We start from the raw sequence: 20,646 nt of genomic DNA on the forward strand, positions 1-20,646 counted from the left end.
AAGTGCATAGGGCCACCCATATGGAAATTTCTACTCCAATGTTTTATGCTGTGCTGAGCAACACTTTCACCATCCCACTGGTTATGCTGTAAATGGGCATGAATGCCTTAGCCTACAATGTGTATTCACCTGGTCTCTCTTTATATATCACCAAGCTAGTACGTCAGATACAATATGTAAGTACTTCTGTATTGGGTAATTTTATAAGGTGTTTTACATTGTAGCTTGTTTGGAGCTATAGTGCTTTTACCTCCAAACATTTCTTTGCACTAAGTCACACCCTAATATTTTTACTCTTATGCAGAATATTTTGGTAATGTTCAAAAGTAATCAATTAAGAAATGGAGTTAAATTAAACCAAAAGGACAGATTTATTCTGTGTTGAGATCACAAGGATTTTTTTTTTTTTCTGGAATGTACTGTGTTTTAATCTGTTCGATCTTGTGTTGTGCATCAGATTGTTGTTAAGGAAGCTATGACTTAGAGAAGGTTCTTGTTTTGCATCATTGCACCTACAAAGGAGAAATGATTTTTACTTTTGCCTTGGCTAAATGTAGGTAATTTTTAAAACTATTTTACAGTGATGGCAGTGTAAGCCAGTCACAGGATGACAGTATTGTCGGAACAAGGCAGTGCAGACACAGTTTGGCCATAATGCCTATCCCTGGAACACTCTCATCAAGTAGTCCTGATCTGTTGCAGCCTACAACCAGCATGCTGGATTTTACTAATCCTTCAGGTAAAATAATATGTCTCTCTATGTTGTGTATGTGTAATGAACTCTGCAACCCACTGGAGCACTCAGTCTGAGAATATATTAGTTGATGTAGCAAGGTCTATTTACAAATCAATACACAGAGATTCTGAATGTTTACATATTTTAGTAAAGCCTAATCTAAAGCTAATTTACAAAACTACATTTTTATTTACTGGTTCCTAACATTTATATAGTGTTTACAATGACATTGCCACAGTGAATAAAGGCTCCACAGTGTTAGTTAACTTTTAAGCTTTATTTGCAACTTTTACTAAATGTACCAATTTGGGGGGAAACAATACCTTCTACTGGCACTAAACATGTCAGCTGTACTCACCTGTTCATGCCATGGCCCTATCAGGTCCCAAACTGGAGAGAAACAACAAAACCCCCGAAAGAGCTTCACCTCTTAAGCCTTCATGCCAGGTCTCCTTTGCCGTAACTTGAGAGCTCGCTCTTCTCTCTAAGCAAAAGCAGAACCTGCCATCTCAAGTGCCCTCCATTTAGAAGCTCTACCACTATTTTAGTGAGAGTGGCTTGGCCTTGTCTGCTCCCTCATCACTTCTTTACCATCTCCTCCCAACGCCTGTGCCCCTCCTATTGTAGCTTCTGTTCATGTGCAGTCCATGAAAAAACACTCCGAAAGCATATCGGGTAAGGGTAGGACCTGTATGGTACCGAGCTAGTGCTATTGGTCCCACACCTTGATGAGCATTTCATTCATTCAAATATATTTTTGAAAAACAAAAATAAAACTTTTTAGTTTTATTACCTATGCGTCTCTGTTGCTGCTGCTATAGGAATGGAGTGGCTGCAGGAGGCAAATGTTAATCATATGCAGCTGCCGGTAAACATGTCAAGCCAGAATCATGTGTTTCCTTATTCTATATGTAAATTCTAAGCGTAATTATACATTCATTAAGCTACCTTTTGGCTAAGATTTTATAAATGTAACTTAACTTTATCTTCATAACTTCTCTTGTAAAATAGATGTGCATATATATTTTATACATAAATATCCATGACAAATCACTTCCCTTCTTGCTGCAAATTCATTGTTTTTCTATATGTAAAAAACACACTTTTCTAAAAATCTTGATTTAATGTTGGTGTAGGATTTTCCATAGTCATTAGCTGTGGCCAGTTAATCTTTCTTAACCAGTATTCAGATTAATAGTATGTGTGTGCAAAGTCATTTTTGAATGTAAGGAAGTATAAAATAGCTTTTTGGCAGATCAGCATATTACATTCATTTGACTATTGATTATTCTTGTAATCTGTAGATCTTATGTTTACATAAATGGATTTATTTTTGTTTTTGCTGCCTGCAGCTGTTGGTTTTTACTGTAAGTATCCTGAGTTCTGGCAGCCTAATCTGCTTTGTATTGCATGTCTTGTATGTTGAAATGAACAAATATTTGTTTTTTATATGCCTCATAAACTTTATTATTGTTGCTTATTGGACATTTGCATGCCCTATAACCCATTTTTTAACTAAACCAACTATTTATTTTGTGGGGGAGGTGGTGTGGCTTAGTGGGTAAAGCACTGAACGGAGACTCAGGAGACATGGATTCTATTTCACTAGCCTACTGGGTGACCTTGGGCAAGTCACTTAAACACTCCGTGCCTCAGTTTCCTCATCTGTAAAATGGGGATAATGCTACTGACCTCCTCTGTAAAGCACTTGAAGATCTACTGATGAAAAGTGCTATATAAGGGCTATCTGGTGGTGTTATGTTTGATTTTTTTGTAATAAAACTTTTTGCTTGCCAACTTGAATGCCCACTGTTTTTTTCCCTACAAATTGAATCATGAATGGGAAAATAGATTTTTAAAAATACTATTTACATTTAAACAAAAACAAACAGAAAAACCAACAACAGAACCCAAACCAAAGTGGTTGGTATCAGTATGTCTCTCTTTGTGACTCGTAAAATAAAGTAATACATTTTTTTAAAATGTGCATTCCTATTTATAGGTTCTAACCCATGTATTTTGTAGATTTTAACAGTTATATCAAGATAAGATTCTTGGTAAATTTTCAAAATTGCATCAAAATTGTTTGCTTTAAACATTGAATTTGTAGGTATTTTTACATCAAATACTGTTCGTAAGAATCAGACATTATAATGCTTGTTTATTCAGTACGGACAGATTGTTTTGTAAGGTTTCATTACTCCTTTGAGGGTTATCGATAGATGGCCCTTTGTTGGTTTCTGATTCTTCTTATCAATGTACACACTTTTTCATAATAAAATATTTACCCTGTTCGTTCTCAGCTTTTCCACTTCAAATTAATACTTACATAAAAATTATTTTTACTTTTATCGAACAGTTCTTTCTGAGTACCCTCCCCCCACCCATATGGGAGATCTAAACTTTAGTGGTCCACCATTCTTCAATATGACTGAGGCGGCTTTTACTATACAAATAGTGAAAAAGTTGGTAGAATCACAGTTTTCGTTCACCACATTATTTAGGCCCACATTTTCTTAATACCTTGTTTCGTCCCCTCTTCAACTCAGTTACAGCTGCTGCGGGGCTACTTTTTCTTCCAACTGGGAAAGGCTGCTGGCAGCAGATCACAAATTACTATTATTTTCCCCTTGAAAAAGGGACTTCATCTTGAACGGGCCCTTAGAATATGTGCTATCTATTCATGCTAAACTATTTATTCGACCTTGTATTTACCAGCGACATTCTGCATAACTTTCCCAGACCTGAGGAAGAGCTCTGTGTTGCTCAAAAGCTTGTCTGTCTCACCATCAGAAGTTGGTTCAATAAAAGACATTATCTCACCCATCTTGTTTCGCTAGCATCCTGGTACTGACACAGCTACAACAACACTGCATCCTGTGAAAGTAATTAACTTTTCTTAATTATGGAAAAAACAGGATGGATTTTTAGAAAAAAGAGAACAAATATTGAGAATTTACTTTTTATCTAGACCTAGGTGTTTCCCACCCCATCTGACAGATGAATACTTTTTTTATCCTTTCAAGGGAAGTAGCAGTTTTGCATTTTAAAGGTGTTTTTCTTTAAATTTAGATATTCCAGATCAAGTTATAAGAGTTTTCAAAGCAGATCAACAAAGCTGTTACATTATAATAAGCAAAGACACTACCGCAAAAGAAGTTGTGAGTCATGCAGTGCACGAATTCAACTTGATAGGAGCCCCAGAAACCTACTCTCTCTGTGAGGTGTCTGTTAGTCCTGAGGGAGTCATCAAACAGAGAAGGCTTCCGGATCAGTTCTCCAAATTAGCAGACAGAATCCAGCTCAATGGAAGGTAAAATTGTACTTGTTTTGTTTTGTTTGACTTTGTCTTTAAAAGTGAAGCATTTTGAAAGAAATATCAGAGAACAGCGTCCCTATTAAAACTGGAGAAGAAAGTCTAGAATTGTCTCTTAGATTACTGAGAATTGCTAAAGATGTAAGCATTTATTTCAGTGTACACAAATATTCTAACAGAATTGCTGCCCTAGGCTATGTGCAAATAGGCTGAATTATTTTAAACTGTAATTATAGTGTTTCTGCTTGCTGTGCTTATTTGACCTGTCTGCTCTTTTCCTGCTTTTATGGCAAAAAAAAATATTTTATGCATCCACTCAGCATGTAATTATAATCTCAGGCTTTCTTGGAGTGGGGAAGGGAGATCATTTCCACCTGAAGTTGATGAGAATTTATTCCTCGCATTCTGGTACTTATGATCTCTGATGCTGTCCATCTGTAAAATTGTATACTTACACTGAATTCCAGTGCCATTAATCAGCACTAGAAGGAAGGCTTCCTACAGCTGCTAAGTATGTTTTGCTGGGAGGTGAGGGCTAAGGTTTTTCCTCCATAAATGCCAATAGCTTTCAGAACTCTCTTGTCTAGTGTCTCAGGAGTTTGCAAGAAAGCTTTCCTGGCCACTGCAACTTTTTCAGAGCTCTCAAACTGAGTTTAAGTGATGGTCATAAAAAACACTTTCACCTTGGATGTAGGAATGTGAGTTCCCCTACAGATATTTTTAGTCACTGGTATGGTGTTATCCATCACTCTAAAGGAGGAGAGGTTCATGACAAGTGGTAGTTGGATATCTGAATATTAGAAAAGTATAATATCTGAGTAATACATGGCGGATAAACTTTAGTGTTTAAAAAAGTTTGAAATAAGTTCAGTCACTAGATAACTTAATTCAGAAGGTCAGTGCAAGATATACAATGGTTTACATTAAAAAGGAATAATATATATACTCTTGTGATGTTTACCATATTTACCTTCTAATCAAAAGATACGCTAACTTTCCTTTCCTAAAATGTAATATTACAGCTAGTTGTTATTAACTTAAGATACGTGCCTCAGCTTTTATGCAAATCATTGTGAGTTGTCTCACGAACGTTAAGGGCTGTAGCACATTGCCTGATGATCTGATCCAGGCCAGAAGATATGTTAGAAAGTAGAAAATTCTGTTCAATTCTCCTTACAAGGCAATAGAGAATTTATGAAGGAGAGTCATTTCTATATCTGTAAGTGATCTCCTTTGGACCATGAAAGTGATTTTCTTACATGCCTTTTCATTTCCTGAGTACTGTGTGCTTCATGTACATGTTAATATATTATGCTAATTTTTCCATCAAAAATGGGAAAATACATTTACATCAAGATTTCAAATATTTCTCAGGATCCAGGGCCATTCAAAATGTTAATTTACTGCTGCATTTGCAAACAGACAAGCTACTGACCTTTTACTGAAGGGCAAGGCTATTATCTACACTATTGCAGGCTAGTATATAGAAACTAGTGATTAATGAAGAGGAAGAAAATATTATAATGGCCTCATAGCATATTAAACTTTTTCACTTTAGTAATGACAGTGTGTGCAGTGGGTAGAGTAAGAAGCTGAGAGTTGGAACTCACCTGAGTTCCATTCCCAAATTGCCTCTCACTGTTAGGTGCTAGGCGTGTCCATTATAGATAACCTCGCCAGTTGGTACATCTGTCAAGTGGGGATAATGCTGAGGCATCAAGGGGTGATGTTAAATTTAATTGTATGTAAAGTACTTTCAGAATGTCAGAGGAAAGCTGCTCTAAAGTTTATTATTATAATACAATTTACCTTTAGGTATTATCTGAAAAACAATATGGAAACAGAGACATTATGCTCAGATGAGGATGCCCAGGAGCTGCTTAGAGAGAGTCAGATTTCTCTTCTTCAACTGAGCACTATTGAGGTGGCTACTCAGCTATCAATGAGGGACTTTGAATTATTTCGCAATATTGAGCCTACTGAATACATCGATGACCTCTATAAGATGGACTCCAAAACAGGAAATGCTCACCTGAAACAGTTTGAGGATGTCATTAACCAAGAGACATTCTGGGTTGCCACAGAAATTTTAACAGAGCCCAACCAGCTCAAAAGAATGAAGATTGTTAAGCATTTCATTAAAATTGCCCTACACTGTCGAGAATGCAAGAACTTCAATTCCATGTTTGCCGTTATAAGGTAAAGTACTATTATTTTGGCAGATATTGATCATCTGAATTTTATATTTTTTACTCATATTAAATTAGAGCTGAATATGATTGTGGCATCAAATGCAATTTTAATAACTTCCATTGTAGGGAAGAAAAGAGAATATTTAGTCTGACAACAACTTGTGGGGGTACAGTATATTTTAAAACAAATTTTCAGGTTGCACAGCATACCAGTCTATACAAAAAGGTACAAATTCACTACATTTCCCCCCCTCCCTTGCCCTCAGGTTTTTTTAAGTGTTTGTACTGTGGTATTTGTCATTGCTCCTTAACTGTTACCTGTGTATTCTTAGCTGTCCATGAGGATAAGTAAAGGAGAGAGAGTGTTTGGACGAGCTGTGTTCTTGGTTTAGAAACCTGCTGAATATTGCTGCTGTTTTCATTGGTTGCTCTGCTTCTCTGCTTCCTGAGTACTTTGGGCTTTTGAGCATACTTCCTTTTCCCCCTTTTCTCACTCATCATTACTTTCTCCCTGTGTATTTGAAAGAAACCAGAGATAAGGCGGTTACATAATTCTCCCCCCCCCACTCTTGTAGACTCTTCCCCCACCCGTGCTCCAATCTGTCTCATTTTGGTCTGCTAGTTTAAATTTTCCTCTGTTCTCTAACCAGTCACTCGGCACCTTTTCTGTTCTCTCTACTTAATATATTTGGGTTCTTTCTTTGCATTTTGGGTCTAATTCTGATTTATACCATATGCAACTTCATTGACTTGAATAGTCTGAGCCAAACAAATGTCCTGTTCTCAATTGCTTAGACCCCATCATCTGTCAAAAAGACAGTTCTTCACAATAAGTCTATCTGGACTAATTTTTCAGCCAATCAACACTAATACTATTTCTGAGAATTATGATATTTGAAGTTTTTTCCACCCTTTAATTCCCTTAGCCTGATTTACAGAACATGTGTGATTCTGTTTTATTCGGGGCTATCCATTTGTGAAGCTAATCCTGAAGAGATCTGTACTGTGCATGTAGATATGCAGAAATAGACACCCTCATTGCCATTTCCTAATGCCTAGTTTCTCATGGATAGGAGCTATTCTCCCTGATTATATTTTGTCTTCATCAGGCCCTCTAGAACTGAAGTCTTGTTTGAGAAATCAGCCTTTGTGTTTTTACCCTTATTTCTAAGGGAACATGCCTTTTTTTGGCTGTGCCACAAGTAACCCATTTGCAGTTTGGCATGCTGTGTCTGGATGATGCCTTCCTTCTCTTAGCATAGTTATTTCTGCATGTGTCTGTTTGGAGGGCACATTGTTATGACTGGTAGCTTTTGTTTATAAGAAGACCATGATTTATCTGATATGCAAATGATTTGGCAATAGTATTAGGGGAAAATTGTGCCGATTTTGTATTTAGATTAAAATTAACCAGTTTTGATGCTTTTTGAATATGATATTTATACAACTGTGTACTTGGGTTAAACCAAACTTTCTAACACATTTTTTATTCCACTAATCACAACAATGGTGAATTACATAACCGCATGATATTAAAATGCACTTCCTTTTATCTTTGATATATAGAGCGGTAATCTTAGACTTGAGTTTCCAAATCATTTTATTCTGGAGAGTTTTTTTTTTTTTTTTTAAATCTTATTGTGGGTGATTTTATAAAGTAGTTACTTTTTTCCAATAAAATGTTAATTCATCCTTTCATACGGAGATGTATGAGCTGTTTAAGGTTGCTGATACAGTAATTGCAGAAATTGTTTGCATGGCATTCCGTAAATGTTGTGCTGATGGGCTTTATTGAAACTAAAATTGTCATGCATTTCCTAAGGTCCATATAGTCAAATATATCTTGCTACTTCAAACCATTCCAATAGTGGCTCACAACGTTGCCCTTACTAGTTCTCTATAATAAGTACTCCTATAAAAACTAAATCCTCTCAAAAATTGCTTTAGCACAGGACACCATCCCTGCTCAAGCTTTTCTTCCCTTATCTTGTGTATGTCATAATCCTAAAGAGGCAGCATGAAACCATTCTGGTGCCTTCAGGAGTTTGTAGGACTCAGTGAGGGTCCTCCCTTATCTGCTTTTTTGGTGTGTGTTCAATATATTCATCATTTTAAGCTGCTTTTTTCTAAAGGATATAGATTGAGTTTCTGTAACCTTGTAAACTAAGACCCGTAAATCCCTGTATCATGTGGTATTCTTGCTTGTATATTTTTTGTAATCTCCTTATAGTATGACCAGAATGATACAAATGTTTTAAAGTAACTTCATTTGTGCCTTATTTTCCTGCTTAAATCATTTCCTATATTATATTTTTGAATGTATTGCAAAATGACAAGTGTTTTCTACTCATCTCTGTACTGATCTGCATAGAATATTTTCACTGTGGGAGTTTAACCTTTTTGGGTCAGGAATGTCTTTCCGTGTTTAATATTTGTGGGTACTACGAAAGACTAATAATAATGTCCATGTTAGGTTAAAAATACCTTCTCTACAAGTGAGTGGCATTAAACCAGCAGATTAGACTAGTCTGAGGGTTGATGCAAGATTAGGCTTAATAATCATGACACTTTAATCTGACTGTAAATTTAAATTGATATATTTTGTTAGATTTGTTTTTACTCTTTCAATCTGTATCTATATAGATACTGATTCTGTTTTAAGAAAATTAATAATACAGTAAAATGCCACTAGAAATATGTACTTTGTCTTAGGGCCAATTATTTTTTAATAAGAGTCGTCAAGCACCAGTACAACCCTGCTTTAAATAAAGTGTACTAAAATATACTGGATATTAATCAACTTATTTGTGCACTATTATTATTACATTATTACTGCAGATACCTCAATGTATATTGATTGAAAGGAATTCTGATTTCACCTGTATATAACATCAAATGCTGAAGTATTACTTGGAAGCCTTTTCATTAATAATCTGTGAATCCAAATGCCTTCTACAAGAAGGAGCACGTTAAATGATATTCTTTTCCCTTCTTATCCAGCACTGGAAGCATATGAGTGTCATAAAAATCCTCTAGGGATTGAGCTAATACAAAATTTCAAGTACGCTTCAAAATTAGTAGGCCTGAGATGAAATACTATTACCTGCTAATCACACTCTGTGCTGCCAAGTTAGGGTTAACGGCAAAAGAAACACCTTACTAGTTTTCCTAAATGTAAATTCGTGGGGAAAAATACAGCATTTAGAGGATTAAATTGCTTCATTGACTTTATTATTTGACTGCTGCATTATAATGGAAGGTTTAAAAAAGTTTTATCATGGAAAACCTTATTGCAGTTGGAAAATTATTATCTGTGATGTTTAACCTCTCAAATTGAAAATATTATATTCACATTCGAAGTATTTAATGTGGTAATCATGCTAAGAAGTAGGCATTTTGTGGATGTTATCTTCTCTGCAGGGCTGCCAAATTATCTGACAAACAAAAAAAATCAGTTGAACTGATTTTGACATGTCATGGTCATTAGTTTTTTGTGGGGCTGGAAAATGTCCTGATAACATATTAAAGGCCAGGTTGTAGCTGGGATTGAATGAGCACACACAAGGAAAGGGGAGTCAGAATGCAAGGAGCCTTTCTCTCAGTTTGTCCCTTGAGTAAGGCCAGTTGTGATTGCTATCCTTGGTCTCTTTGAGGCACAACTTCCCCTAAAGAGGCAACAGGAGGAAAGGACCATGACCAACCCTGCACACCAACAGCCACTGCATCTGGCTGGTTACACCAGGGAGCTCATGATGCACCCTCCTAAGGGAGCATAGCAGGTGCATTTCCTCTTTGCATTCCCCTCAAGAAGAAATTGTCTCTTTCAGTTCCAAAGCTTCCTTGTGGCTGCCCTGTAAGCAACTCTATCCCCTCCCCCAGTGTAGGGCAGTACTTAAGTGGCCTAATCTGCCCCTAAGGATAGTGGATAAGCACAGTGATGATTTTATCAGAGGGGGAAAAAACTCTTCCAAATTTTAGTTGTTATATTTCAAAAGAAAATGAGACATTAATTTTCTGCTGACGAGGAAGTTTATCTTCATTTCTTACTTTCTGTGGTAGCATAGACAAAATGTAATAAAACAAAATGATATCTAATCCCTATCATGTCATATTAAAAAGAGGCTTATTTATTTGCTGCCTTTCAGAAAGGACAATTGTTTTGGTTTTGTAGAGCAGTGTCCTGATCAATAACAGCAAATCTTAGTTTAGTGATTTAAGTGCAACATAATCTAATATTGACTGTTCTGTATTGCTAATCTATGCAGTGTAAATGTTAAAATCCTAGGTCTTGTTTTGGGTTGCAAACATGAGCAAGCCAGTTGTGACTGAGTAGAAAAATAAGGGGTGCAGCTGGATTTAACTGACCTACCTACCCAGCTAATAATATGGACAGAATGCACAATTGGAACCCAAATCTAATATCTACTGAAAGAAACTTCCCATAGAAAGCAGGTGTGTGAGAGAGGATGATGGACAAGCTATCTTTTTTTAGTAGCTATAATTTTTTAAAAGTCCTTCTACTTAGTGTAACTGACCTATTTTTCCTTTCTTCTTTTGTTCAGTGTACATATCAAAGCAAGATTTTTCTAACAGCTGGTTGCATTTGCACTAGTGGCAATCTGAATATCAAGCTGTGTGTGTTCTGCTTCTTAACCCATCTATAATAAAGATTCTGGAGAATCAGAATTCACGGAATAATTTTGCTGATGCATCTTGCTGTTCTGAAACTCTATAAGGATCCATAGTACTAATGACTGTAGGATTCTTATGCAACTTTAACTTAGTGGATGGAGATTTTTAATTTGATTTATAAATTGTGCACCTGTCTGTAATGTTTGGTGCATTTTACAATGCTTAAAAAGAGTCAGATGTAACAAATTTTTTGAAATGTCTGCCTCTTTCACTAATTTGCAGATCAACACTGCCCATTATAAAGGTTCCCAATCTGTTCCTCCTAAGATTCTCCCTGCTTGTGTTTGTAATGAATGTTCTGCTCACTCCTCTTGCCTTCTTACTGTAACTGTACCTCCTAATCACTTCATTAACTTTTCACCCTTGATATCTTTTCTTTGGTATAGAATCTCACTGTCAAAAAATGGTTGTTAACTTAGCTGAACACAGGTAATAGATTTGTCTTGGAACTATATTTTTTAATTGGTGTACTATGACTATGAAAGTGTTGTCCTACTCTTCATGTCCCATTTTCAGTGTTCAGGAGAGTGCCCAGCAGTGGCTTATTGGTAACTTATTTGGCTGCAGTGTGGCAAATACCCAGATTTAAAGTTAGCCTTTTAAAAATCCATTTTCCCTTTAAAAAAGAAGAAGAAGAAGAAGCCTTCACCACCTTATTAAATGCAATAGTCCCCATTTAACAGCTGATAATGGAAAAAATTATCTTTTACAGTGGGCTAAATCTGGCACCAGTAGCACGACTCAGAGGTACCTGGGAAAAGCTACCAAGCAAGTATGAAAAGCATCTTAGAGACCTTCAAGATCTTTTTGATCCATCTAGAAACATGGCAAAGTACCGCAACATTCTTAGCAGTCAGAGCATGCAGCCTCCAATTATTCCACTGTTTCCTGTTGTCAAGAAGGATATTACATTTCTACATGAAGGTAACTCCCTATGTAGAGAAGTAATAAATCAAAACATAAAATAACATTTTAATCCTTTCTTCTTTTGTGTCCAGTGTTCCAAATTATACGACCAAAAATAATAAGTAATATAATGCAAGATGTAGTCTCCTCTTGATTAAAATGAAATATAAAGCAGAATGCATAATATCGGAGGCAGATCCTAGACAAAAATTAAAAATTCAGTGGAGATAGTAAATATTTTAAAAACTGCACTTAATCTTCATTAAGTACCTCCAAGGTTATGATAGAAGAGCTTTTGACTGTAATAAACAATGTTCGGAACACTTCAGATACGTTTCTGTCATAAAAACTCATCATTACAGTATTAGTTTCATGTAGTGGCTTGCAAAGGGTTAGTTTTGCTTTAAAATATTTCTCTTTATTTAAAATATTTCCCTTTTTAACAGTTTTCCATTCTTCATTAGTAAAGGTTAAAGGGTTCTAAATATGCCAAGTTTTCAGATCTGTTGTCTCAGAATTGTTTGAACTAATTTAAAAGGGGAAATGTTGTCAGTTTCATATTTGCACCATTTTAACATATGAAAATAAATCTGTGCATAGTCAAATTATTCCATTTTCCCCCTACTGACAGCTGCCACTTTAGAGTTAGATTAACAAGGGCAGAGCAAGCATTCCTATCTACTTTGAGTGGGCCTGACTGGCATCTGTATTCTGCCACTATACTACTTCCTGGTTTTGACTGATACTTGAATTAAAGGCTTTTGACATCTGCTGAAGGGTGATATTATGGGAGACAAATAACATGTCAGCCTTAGAAAAGTACTGCATATTGCTTATATTTGTTCTACATATTTCATTGCACAGGAAATGATTCAAAAGTGGATGGCCTGGTAAATTTTGAGAAACTTAGAATGATTGCCAAAGAAATTCGACAAGTCGTCAGAATGACCTCTGCTAACATGGATCCAGCTGTAATGTTCAGACAAAGGTGTGCAATTAAACAAGGAAGTAGGATTAAAGATAACTCTTATACAGTGGGTAGAGTGTGGGTTTGTGTGCATGACCACGTGTTTATGTTCCATTATGATTTCATTATCATTAACATTTATCATTAGAGTGAAAGCTGTAACAAAGGGGGTTTGTAAGATTAAGGAATATATTTTACCATAGTTTTAAAATGGAAATATTCCTGTTTATTTTTCATAATCTGGCTAGCACTTTAGGGTATGTTAGTACAAACATTATTTATTTTATTATGCATCACAGAAAAAAATCACTACACCTGCGTACAGCCTGAGTATAATCATGCTGTATGCAGATGGAGTGCAGAGTAGAACCACCACCATCTCCAATCTGGGACAAGACATGAGGCTACTTGTAGTCCATTGCCTGGAAAAGAAGCAGCAGCTATTCCATGTCAGGTGTGCAGGATGTTAGAGCCTCGAGATCCATATAAATATACGTTCTGTGGGCCCGCCATATTGCATCTGGTCGAATTGACTTATGCTGGAACAGTACAGAGGTCCCCTACCCCCCCACCCTCTTCACCCATGGTCCCCTTGCGCAGCCCAAGTGTAGGACTTTAGTGTGGTGGCCTTGGCAGCAGCTGAGTCAGGGTGATGCCCCATACTGAATCAGTAAGAATATTAGTTCAGGGTATGTCTTCACTAGCAACGTTAAAGCGCTGCTGCGGCAGGGCTTTAACATAGCTGTGTAGTTGCAGCACCAACGCTGGGAGAGAGCTCTCCTAGCGCTGTAAACCACCATCCTCCACCAGGGGAGTAGCTGCCAGCGGTGGGAGCCCGGCTGCCAGCAGTGTCTACACTGCCACTTTACAGCGCTGAAACTTGCAGCATTCAGGGGGGTGTTTTTTCACACCCCTGAGCAAGAAAGCTGTAGCGCTGTAAAGTGACAGTGTAGACCAGGCCTTAGCCAGAAGGAACCTAACTTGGTATTCAGTTCACATGGTGATTTTTCAGGGTTGGCAGTTAGAAAAAGCACCATTTTACTTGTAATGTGAGCAAATTTGGTATGTAATTATTGAGCTACAAATGTGGCATACCACAATGTTGTTTTAGCATAGTCACTTTTCAGAGAAGGATCTTGCTTTCATAGCAGTATAGATTATACAAGCAAAAAGTCTACATTTAAAATGAAAACTGTAAAATATTCATTTGATGATTACAGTGGCTCATCAGAAACCATTATAGTTATATAGGTAAATCATATATTTACAGATCAGTTCTGTCTAAAAATCTGTCTATACTTTAAATGCTTCACAGGAGACAATGAAGTCTAATTGTTACATTGATTGAATATCAAATAAATAGTTCACCTGTGATATGCCTTTTTAAACTTCCAATATGCATCTTAAGGGGCACATCAAACACAATGCTCTCATAAAATGCTTTGTCTACTATTGTTCTAAGTAGCACCTGTGATTAGAAGGGGAAAAGTCTTTTTTTCATTTCATTTATAGTCAGTTTCATTGTTTCTCCTGTATAGTCAATCAGTTTCCTCTGTTATAAAAACTCCAATAAAAAGGTTTTGATTAAAAAGACAAATGAACAAAAATTTTTTAGTGCTCACGCAAATACTTTGACAAGTTCATTACTAATTAGAACAAAGCTTCTAATTCTTTAGACTATATTTGTCAAATAACATATTTTTCCACAAGTAATCAAAATGAAAAACACACAAATTTATAATGATCCCGTTTCTTTGTATGTTTCTTATAATTACAATCCTAATGCATTAAATGCCATTAATCTCATAATACTTCCCACAATGTGAATTTTTCTAAAAGATATAAAGGTTTCATTCTGTCTCTCAAAAGTAAATAATAACAGGTAAGCTGTTTGAATTTGATGATGCAACATCTAAAATTGATTTTTCATGTTAAATATTTCCCACAAGTTAACTGGAGTTTGGCTTTAAATTTGTAGGTTAAACATAAAAACATGCAATATGTTCTTCTATATTCATTAAAATATTGTATGGAGTTCTCCCCCCCCCACATTCCGTTAAAACCGTATGTTATTCTTTGAGAAGAATGTTTGCCTGGTAGCATTTTTTCTTTTCTATACTTTCCTGTCTACATCTTTTTCTTCCTGACTGTCAACTGTGATATTTTTCCTGTGCTTTTCTGTTCAAATATATGCTTCAATGTATATGGCTCTTGCTTACAGGAAGAAGAGGTGGAGGAGTTTGGGGTAAGTGTAGAGATGAATGCAACTAAGATAAACAAAGGTTATGCAACTTTTAACATACTGCATCCTCCTCATTAGTGCATGCATTTGAAATACAGCATGCATTTTATTAACCCTGCAATACATATATTTGGTAAACAGATTGAGAGAAAATCAGTAACAAACACTATTTCCAGTCAGCATTTGTACCCCTGAGTTGATTTTATGTTCTAGATAAGCTGTTTCAACTTTAGTTTAATGCAGAAAGATAAACTGTAATCTAATTACAGTGTAATGCAGAGTATTTTTGAAAACAAAATAACTTTTAAAACCTATCTCAAAAGTTCAAACTAGTACTTAGTTTTATACTGCAACTATGTATTGGGTTATTGTAATTATAATCCTCTCTAAACTTTGAGTCCAAGTGTAATTCTGAGTTGCACAATATCTCACATTTTTAAACTGTACTTAAAAGGATCAAATCCTGCATTTGGGCACATTCCAAAATCCTCACTGACTTCACTTGGAGTTTTGGTTGTGCAAGGAATGTAGAATAGGGACCAAAATGATGAGGATTGAGAGTGCAATATGGTTGGTTAATAAATATTCTAACCAATGCCTGCATATTACAATGACTTAATATATTGAAGCTGATTATTGGCATTATTTGGCTTCCTAGATCCAAATAATCCTTGATCCTAGAGTTTCCATTAAAGAAAAAAGAACTAAAGAGCAAAAATAAATAAAACAAATAAAATAAAAACTAAAAATAAATAAATTTAAATAGGAATTATGATCAACATACCTCTTCTATTATTTCTTTCGCCTGAGTAGTATGAAGGACAATGACATAGCTAACACGTTCCAACCTGGGGATTATTGTGAAAACAATTAAAATGAGAATGAGAAAATGTGTATGATTTTTAAAGGGAATTGACTTTTTAAAAACTCTGTATGTACATAAGAAATAAAACCCATAGGTCATTAACGATTAAGTGTAAAGTTGTCTAGTCATCCACCTACACTTCTCCAGGTGGGATTTCCTTATGCAAATCAGCACAGTAAATTCTGCCAATAACGTCTCCCACTCCTCGCAGAGATCTCAGTACCTGTTCATTGGCTGTCCCTCTTTCCATCTCTCTGTATGTGATACTATAGAGAGGAGATATAGCAGGTGGTGCTGTGACATGAAAGTCTAGAATACTTCAGTGAGGACCTACAACTGTGAGTTCAGTTCATGCTGAAGCTAGTTTCTTTTCTTTTTGTTTCTTTTATATTTATGTAAAAACCCATATACAGTCACCCTCACGCCTAGGCTAGAAACCCATTAAGGAGGGGATGGGTGTAAGCATAGGCCTTTAAAGGTGAACTGCAAATATTTTTTTTAATTGTTTGTGCTCAGTTCTACTATTTTATGATGCAAAAAGGCAGACTGAAAGCTTATGTGTCTCAGCATTTTTTCCTCCTTTTTTAAGCCGAAGGATGCGAAATCGGATTCCCTATTTTTGCTAGATTGTTGGGGTCCGAGATGTGAATTGTGAATGCTCATCCCTTAGTTGCAGGGATGTTGAGTTGCGAACACAAACATCTTTTCTTTTTTATGTGTATTAAGGTTTGGATTTAAATAGATTTTAAAAATTCTGCTTTTGTTAACAAGTCTGACTCCAAATAGCTTCCCCTCTTAATTGCTTGGCTTTTGGTCTTCTATGATGATGAAAAATCCGCTAGTTCACTAGTCATCCATTGCATTCCAGGGTGGACTTGAATCTCTAATGTAAAAAACAGGAGAGGGCAAATAAATATTTTTGGCTGCCATCGCTCACATTCAAGCAAAAAGGGGCACTAGCTCAATTTTTTCTCTATTTTAGGTCATGTTTAAAACTGTACATGAGATTCTGGAAGCTAGTTCCCATCCATGTATGCTTTGCCTGTGGGCAAAGGAATAGATTCTAATGGGGAAATCTGTTCCCTCACCCCCACTATCCAGGGAGCAGAGTGAAGTTTTCAGGGCTTCACGGTAGCTACCACCAATATAAAGCTTGTTAGAAAGCTTTCATTTGGTACTGTACTGTTAAAATATCAGCGAGCATCATGGTTTATAGCATAATATGTGTAGTCTTTCATTGTTCCTGACCATAATTGATAGATAAGTATCTACTTTAGCATTGAATGTATCCAAATGCTGAAGATTCCACAACCTCTCTTGCCATCTTTTGCCATCTGCATGGCTGTAATAATGATACGTTTTCCATAATTAACCTATATCATCTTGATGTATTTGAGATTATTATTATTTTGAATTTGACATGTGTGAGTGATTGATCCAAAAATTTATTCAACTCCTTTTTTTATATAGTGGACAGCTGTCTCCCCCCTTCATTCTTTCCTTAAGTTCAACATGTCCAGTTCTATTAACTTTTCCTAAAACGTTAGGCTTATTTTCCACCTCTTTTACTATTATGGTTACTCTCTTCTGAACACGTCCTGTGGATTTTGTGAAGCATTGTTACTTGGGATCCTGGATCATTTGGGCTTTTGGCCTTATGCCTTCTTGTATACCTGTGAAATATGTATATTTCCAAATAATGATTGCATATCCTGCCACGTGTGATTTCTTTAACAAGTCAATTACCTTTATAAATATGTTTACACAGCATTCACTTTTAAAAGAAAAGTTATACTTGTGAATGCTTTATAAGAATATTCAGGCATCGTTTATATGAGTTAGATTTAAAGCTTACTTTAGAACTTACTGTGTAATGCAGCTATCATGATGAACATTTATAAAATATTTTCTTGATTTTAATATTGACCAAGATAAGGTTCTCGGCCATACCTTGACAATTGAACAAGAGGTGGATGGCAGTTTGAATCTACGAGAGATTTAGTAAGGGATTAATAGAGCCTTTAACCTTTAGGTCAATAGTTCAAAGCTAGCAAAGTTGGATAGTGACCAACAGATATAACAATGGATGCTTAAGTTAAACTATTTGATGATCTAGCTCTAATTCCTCAAGGAGCAAGTGAATCTAAATAGGCAGCCCTTTTGGCAATTTCAGAGACCAAAGATTAAAGGGACATGGAAGGCTTACGTACTCCTCCATAGACAGGGTATCTCCAAATCAGGGTTTAAGCATATTGATAGGCCAGTAAGAGCAAAGCATGGACTGTGACTGTCCTTCTATGCCTGCCATTTTGAGAAATAGAAGACTGCAGTTTCCTGTGCTGTCAGTCCAACAAAAAAACAACAAAAAAAGCTTTGTTGTGGGCATCATTTCTAGCTGGCAAAACAGAATGAGGATTGAGCAACATAATGCACTTTGTATATATGAGACTGCTTTTCTTTTTATCACAACTTTACCAGTTCTTCAGACATTTTGGGGTAGGATAATTCAGTAATAGTTCACCTCTGCAAGAAATTAGGTTTTCAGTCTCAGATAAACATATGCTAAGGACCAAATTACTTAAACCAACTTCAACACTGTCGGTACTTTTGTCTGCCAGCGTAACCCAGAATTGAAATGGTAGGGGTTTTGCAGAACAGAACTAAATTAGCAAAGCTGTATAGGCAGCTTACACAGCATTTTGCCTGGTTCTTGCCAGTTCCACACTTTCACGAGTAATCCTTTCTAGACTCAATACACTCTTGTCATTTTACCAAATTACTTTAAGACAAATGCTGTTTTAATGCTATTCATCTCTTTAACTCATTTGCATCAGCATGCACGAGCCATAACTGAAGTGTGCTGGTATTAATCTGCTTCAGCATATGCTACTGTAGCACTTCATTCTTGAAGTGAACCTGAAGTTTACTGATTTGCCTTTTCATTTTGTAGGTCTCTGAGCCAGGGCAGCACAAACTCAAACATGCTTGATGTTCAAGGAGGTGCTCACAAAAAACGTGCTCGACGCAGCTCACTCCTTAATGCCAAGAAGCTGTATGAGGATGCCCAGATGGCCAGGAAGGTGAAGCAGTACCTTTCCAATCTGAATGTGGAAACCGATGAGGAAAAATTCCAGATCATGTCACTTCAATGCGAGCCTGCATATAGCACTTGTAAGTAAAGCAAACTCAGTTAGACAAGGTTGCTGGTGGAGAGGATTACCCTCCTTGCCATACGAACCTGGTTACGTATGCTGTTGTGCTAGAAATATAACAATATGTTTGCATAGAAGAAGACCCTTTTAAAGGACTGTCACTTCTTGATTATGTACAATATTTTTAAATGATGACCCTACTACTTCAAATATAAGTTTAGGAATGTTTTTAACAAAAAAAAAATGTCACGGTACTAAGAAATGTATCTGTCATTGCAGACACTAAAAAAACCCTGGCTGATACGGTTTCAGCAACCCAGCATTTGTCTTGGATTGCACTTGCACAAGTCTGGAGTGACAGCTCTTATTTTTGACCTTCAGTTGTTAAGTTGTGCGTCATTTAATAAGTCTGCCAAAGAATCCTATAGTACATTTGATCCATTCTTGCTGCACTGTCACTTTACAGAATTAAGGAAGGATAAAAGTAACATTTACCATATGAGCTGCAAGGAAATGAAAAGACACAAAACCAATATAGAGATGGATAAGGAGTAAATAAGCAATTCTTGCATTATGGCTTACAATAAGAGTTGAACAGCAGGGAGAAAGTTATGCCAATATTGCCAGCGTTGACTGATGAGACTGACATGGTTTGACAGTCAAAAATGAAGGGCAGCAGCAGGAAAAATCTTGTAAACTAAATTCCTTTGAGACTACCTTACTAAATAAGCTTTAGTCTCATCTATATTTTACCCTTATATACTACACAGTTCAATAAATTCCTATTTTTTAAAATTAACAATTATAATTGCATGTGGTTTTGATACTTAATTATTTTTGTAAATAAGTTATTGACACCTTAACTAAGGTGAGCTAGTGGGGAAGGAATTAAGATTGTTTGGTAGAAAGAAGAAAAGGTATATACACCTCTACCTCGATATAACGCTGTCCTCGGGAGCCAAAAAATCTTACCACGTTATAGGTGAAACTGTGTTATATCGAACTTGCTTTGATCCACCAGAGTGCGCAGCCCCCGCCCCCCCCCCCCCCCGAGCACTGCTTTACCGCGTTATATCCGAATGCGTGTTATATCGGGTCGCATTATATCGGAGTAGAGGTGTATTTGCAGAAATGATCACTTTGCACTTAAATACTGTCTTTCATCTGAGGATTTCAAAGCCCTTTCGATTAATTTAGCTAAGCCTCTGAAATTCCTCATGACATAAATAGCATTATGTCCATTTTATAGATGTGTTAACAGAGTACAGAGAATAAGTGAATGACTTGCCTGTCTTGGAGTCATTTGCAGAATGAAGAATAGGACTTGAGAATTTTGATTCCCAGGCTGAATACTTAGCCCTTCCCTTTAGGATCACAGTAATGAAATGGATGATAGATACATCAAGAATTAACTTGCTTGCTAGGTATCCTCCCTGCTCTGTTAACATGGTGTGTGATCTTGCCATATTGTCACCCAATATATTGGTTTGTATTCAGATATTTTCCATTTCCAAAGCATTGTTTTCCCCACTTTCACCTCCACAGGCAAGTGTGGTGTACAGACACGTTCCCTTGGTC

General features: G+C 36.3%; 1 protein-coding gene across 1 annotated transcript in view; it reads left to right on the forward strand.

The window, feature by feature from the left end:
- Positions 1-20,646, forward strand: part of RAPGEF6 (Rap guanine nucleotide exchange factor 6) — a 236,294-nt gene that overhangs the window by 187,576 nt on the left and 28,072 nt on the right. Inside the window, exons 17-24 of the mRNA XM_065410106.1 lie at positions 582-739; positions 2,089-2,103; positions 3,809-4,049; positions 5,868-6,251; positions 11,649-11,860; positions 12,707-12,830; positions 15,031-15,054; positions 18,867-19,087. Of these exons, the coding sequence (XP_065266178.1) occupies positions 582-739; positions 2,089-2,103; positions 3,809-4,049; positions 5,868-6,251; positions 11,649-11,860; positions 12,707-12,830; positions 15,031-15,054; positions 18,867-19,087 (1,379 nt within the window). The remainder of the gene's footprint in view (positions 1-581; positions 740-2,088; positions 2,104-3,808; positions 4,050-5,867; positions 6,252-11,648; positions 11,861-12,706; positions 12,831-15,030; positions 15,055-18,866; positions 19,088-20,646) is intronic.

The sequence above is a fragment of the Emys orbicularis genome, chromosome 8 (assembly GCF_028017835.1).
Source record: "Emys orbicularis isolate rEmyOrb1 chromosome 8, rEmyOrb1.hap1, whole genome shotgun sequence".
NCBI classification, from domain to species: Eukaryota; Metazoa; Chordata; order Testudines; family Emydidae; genus Emys; species Emys orbicularis.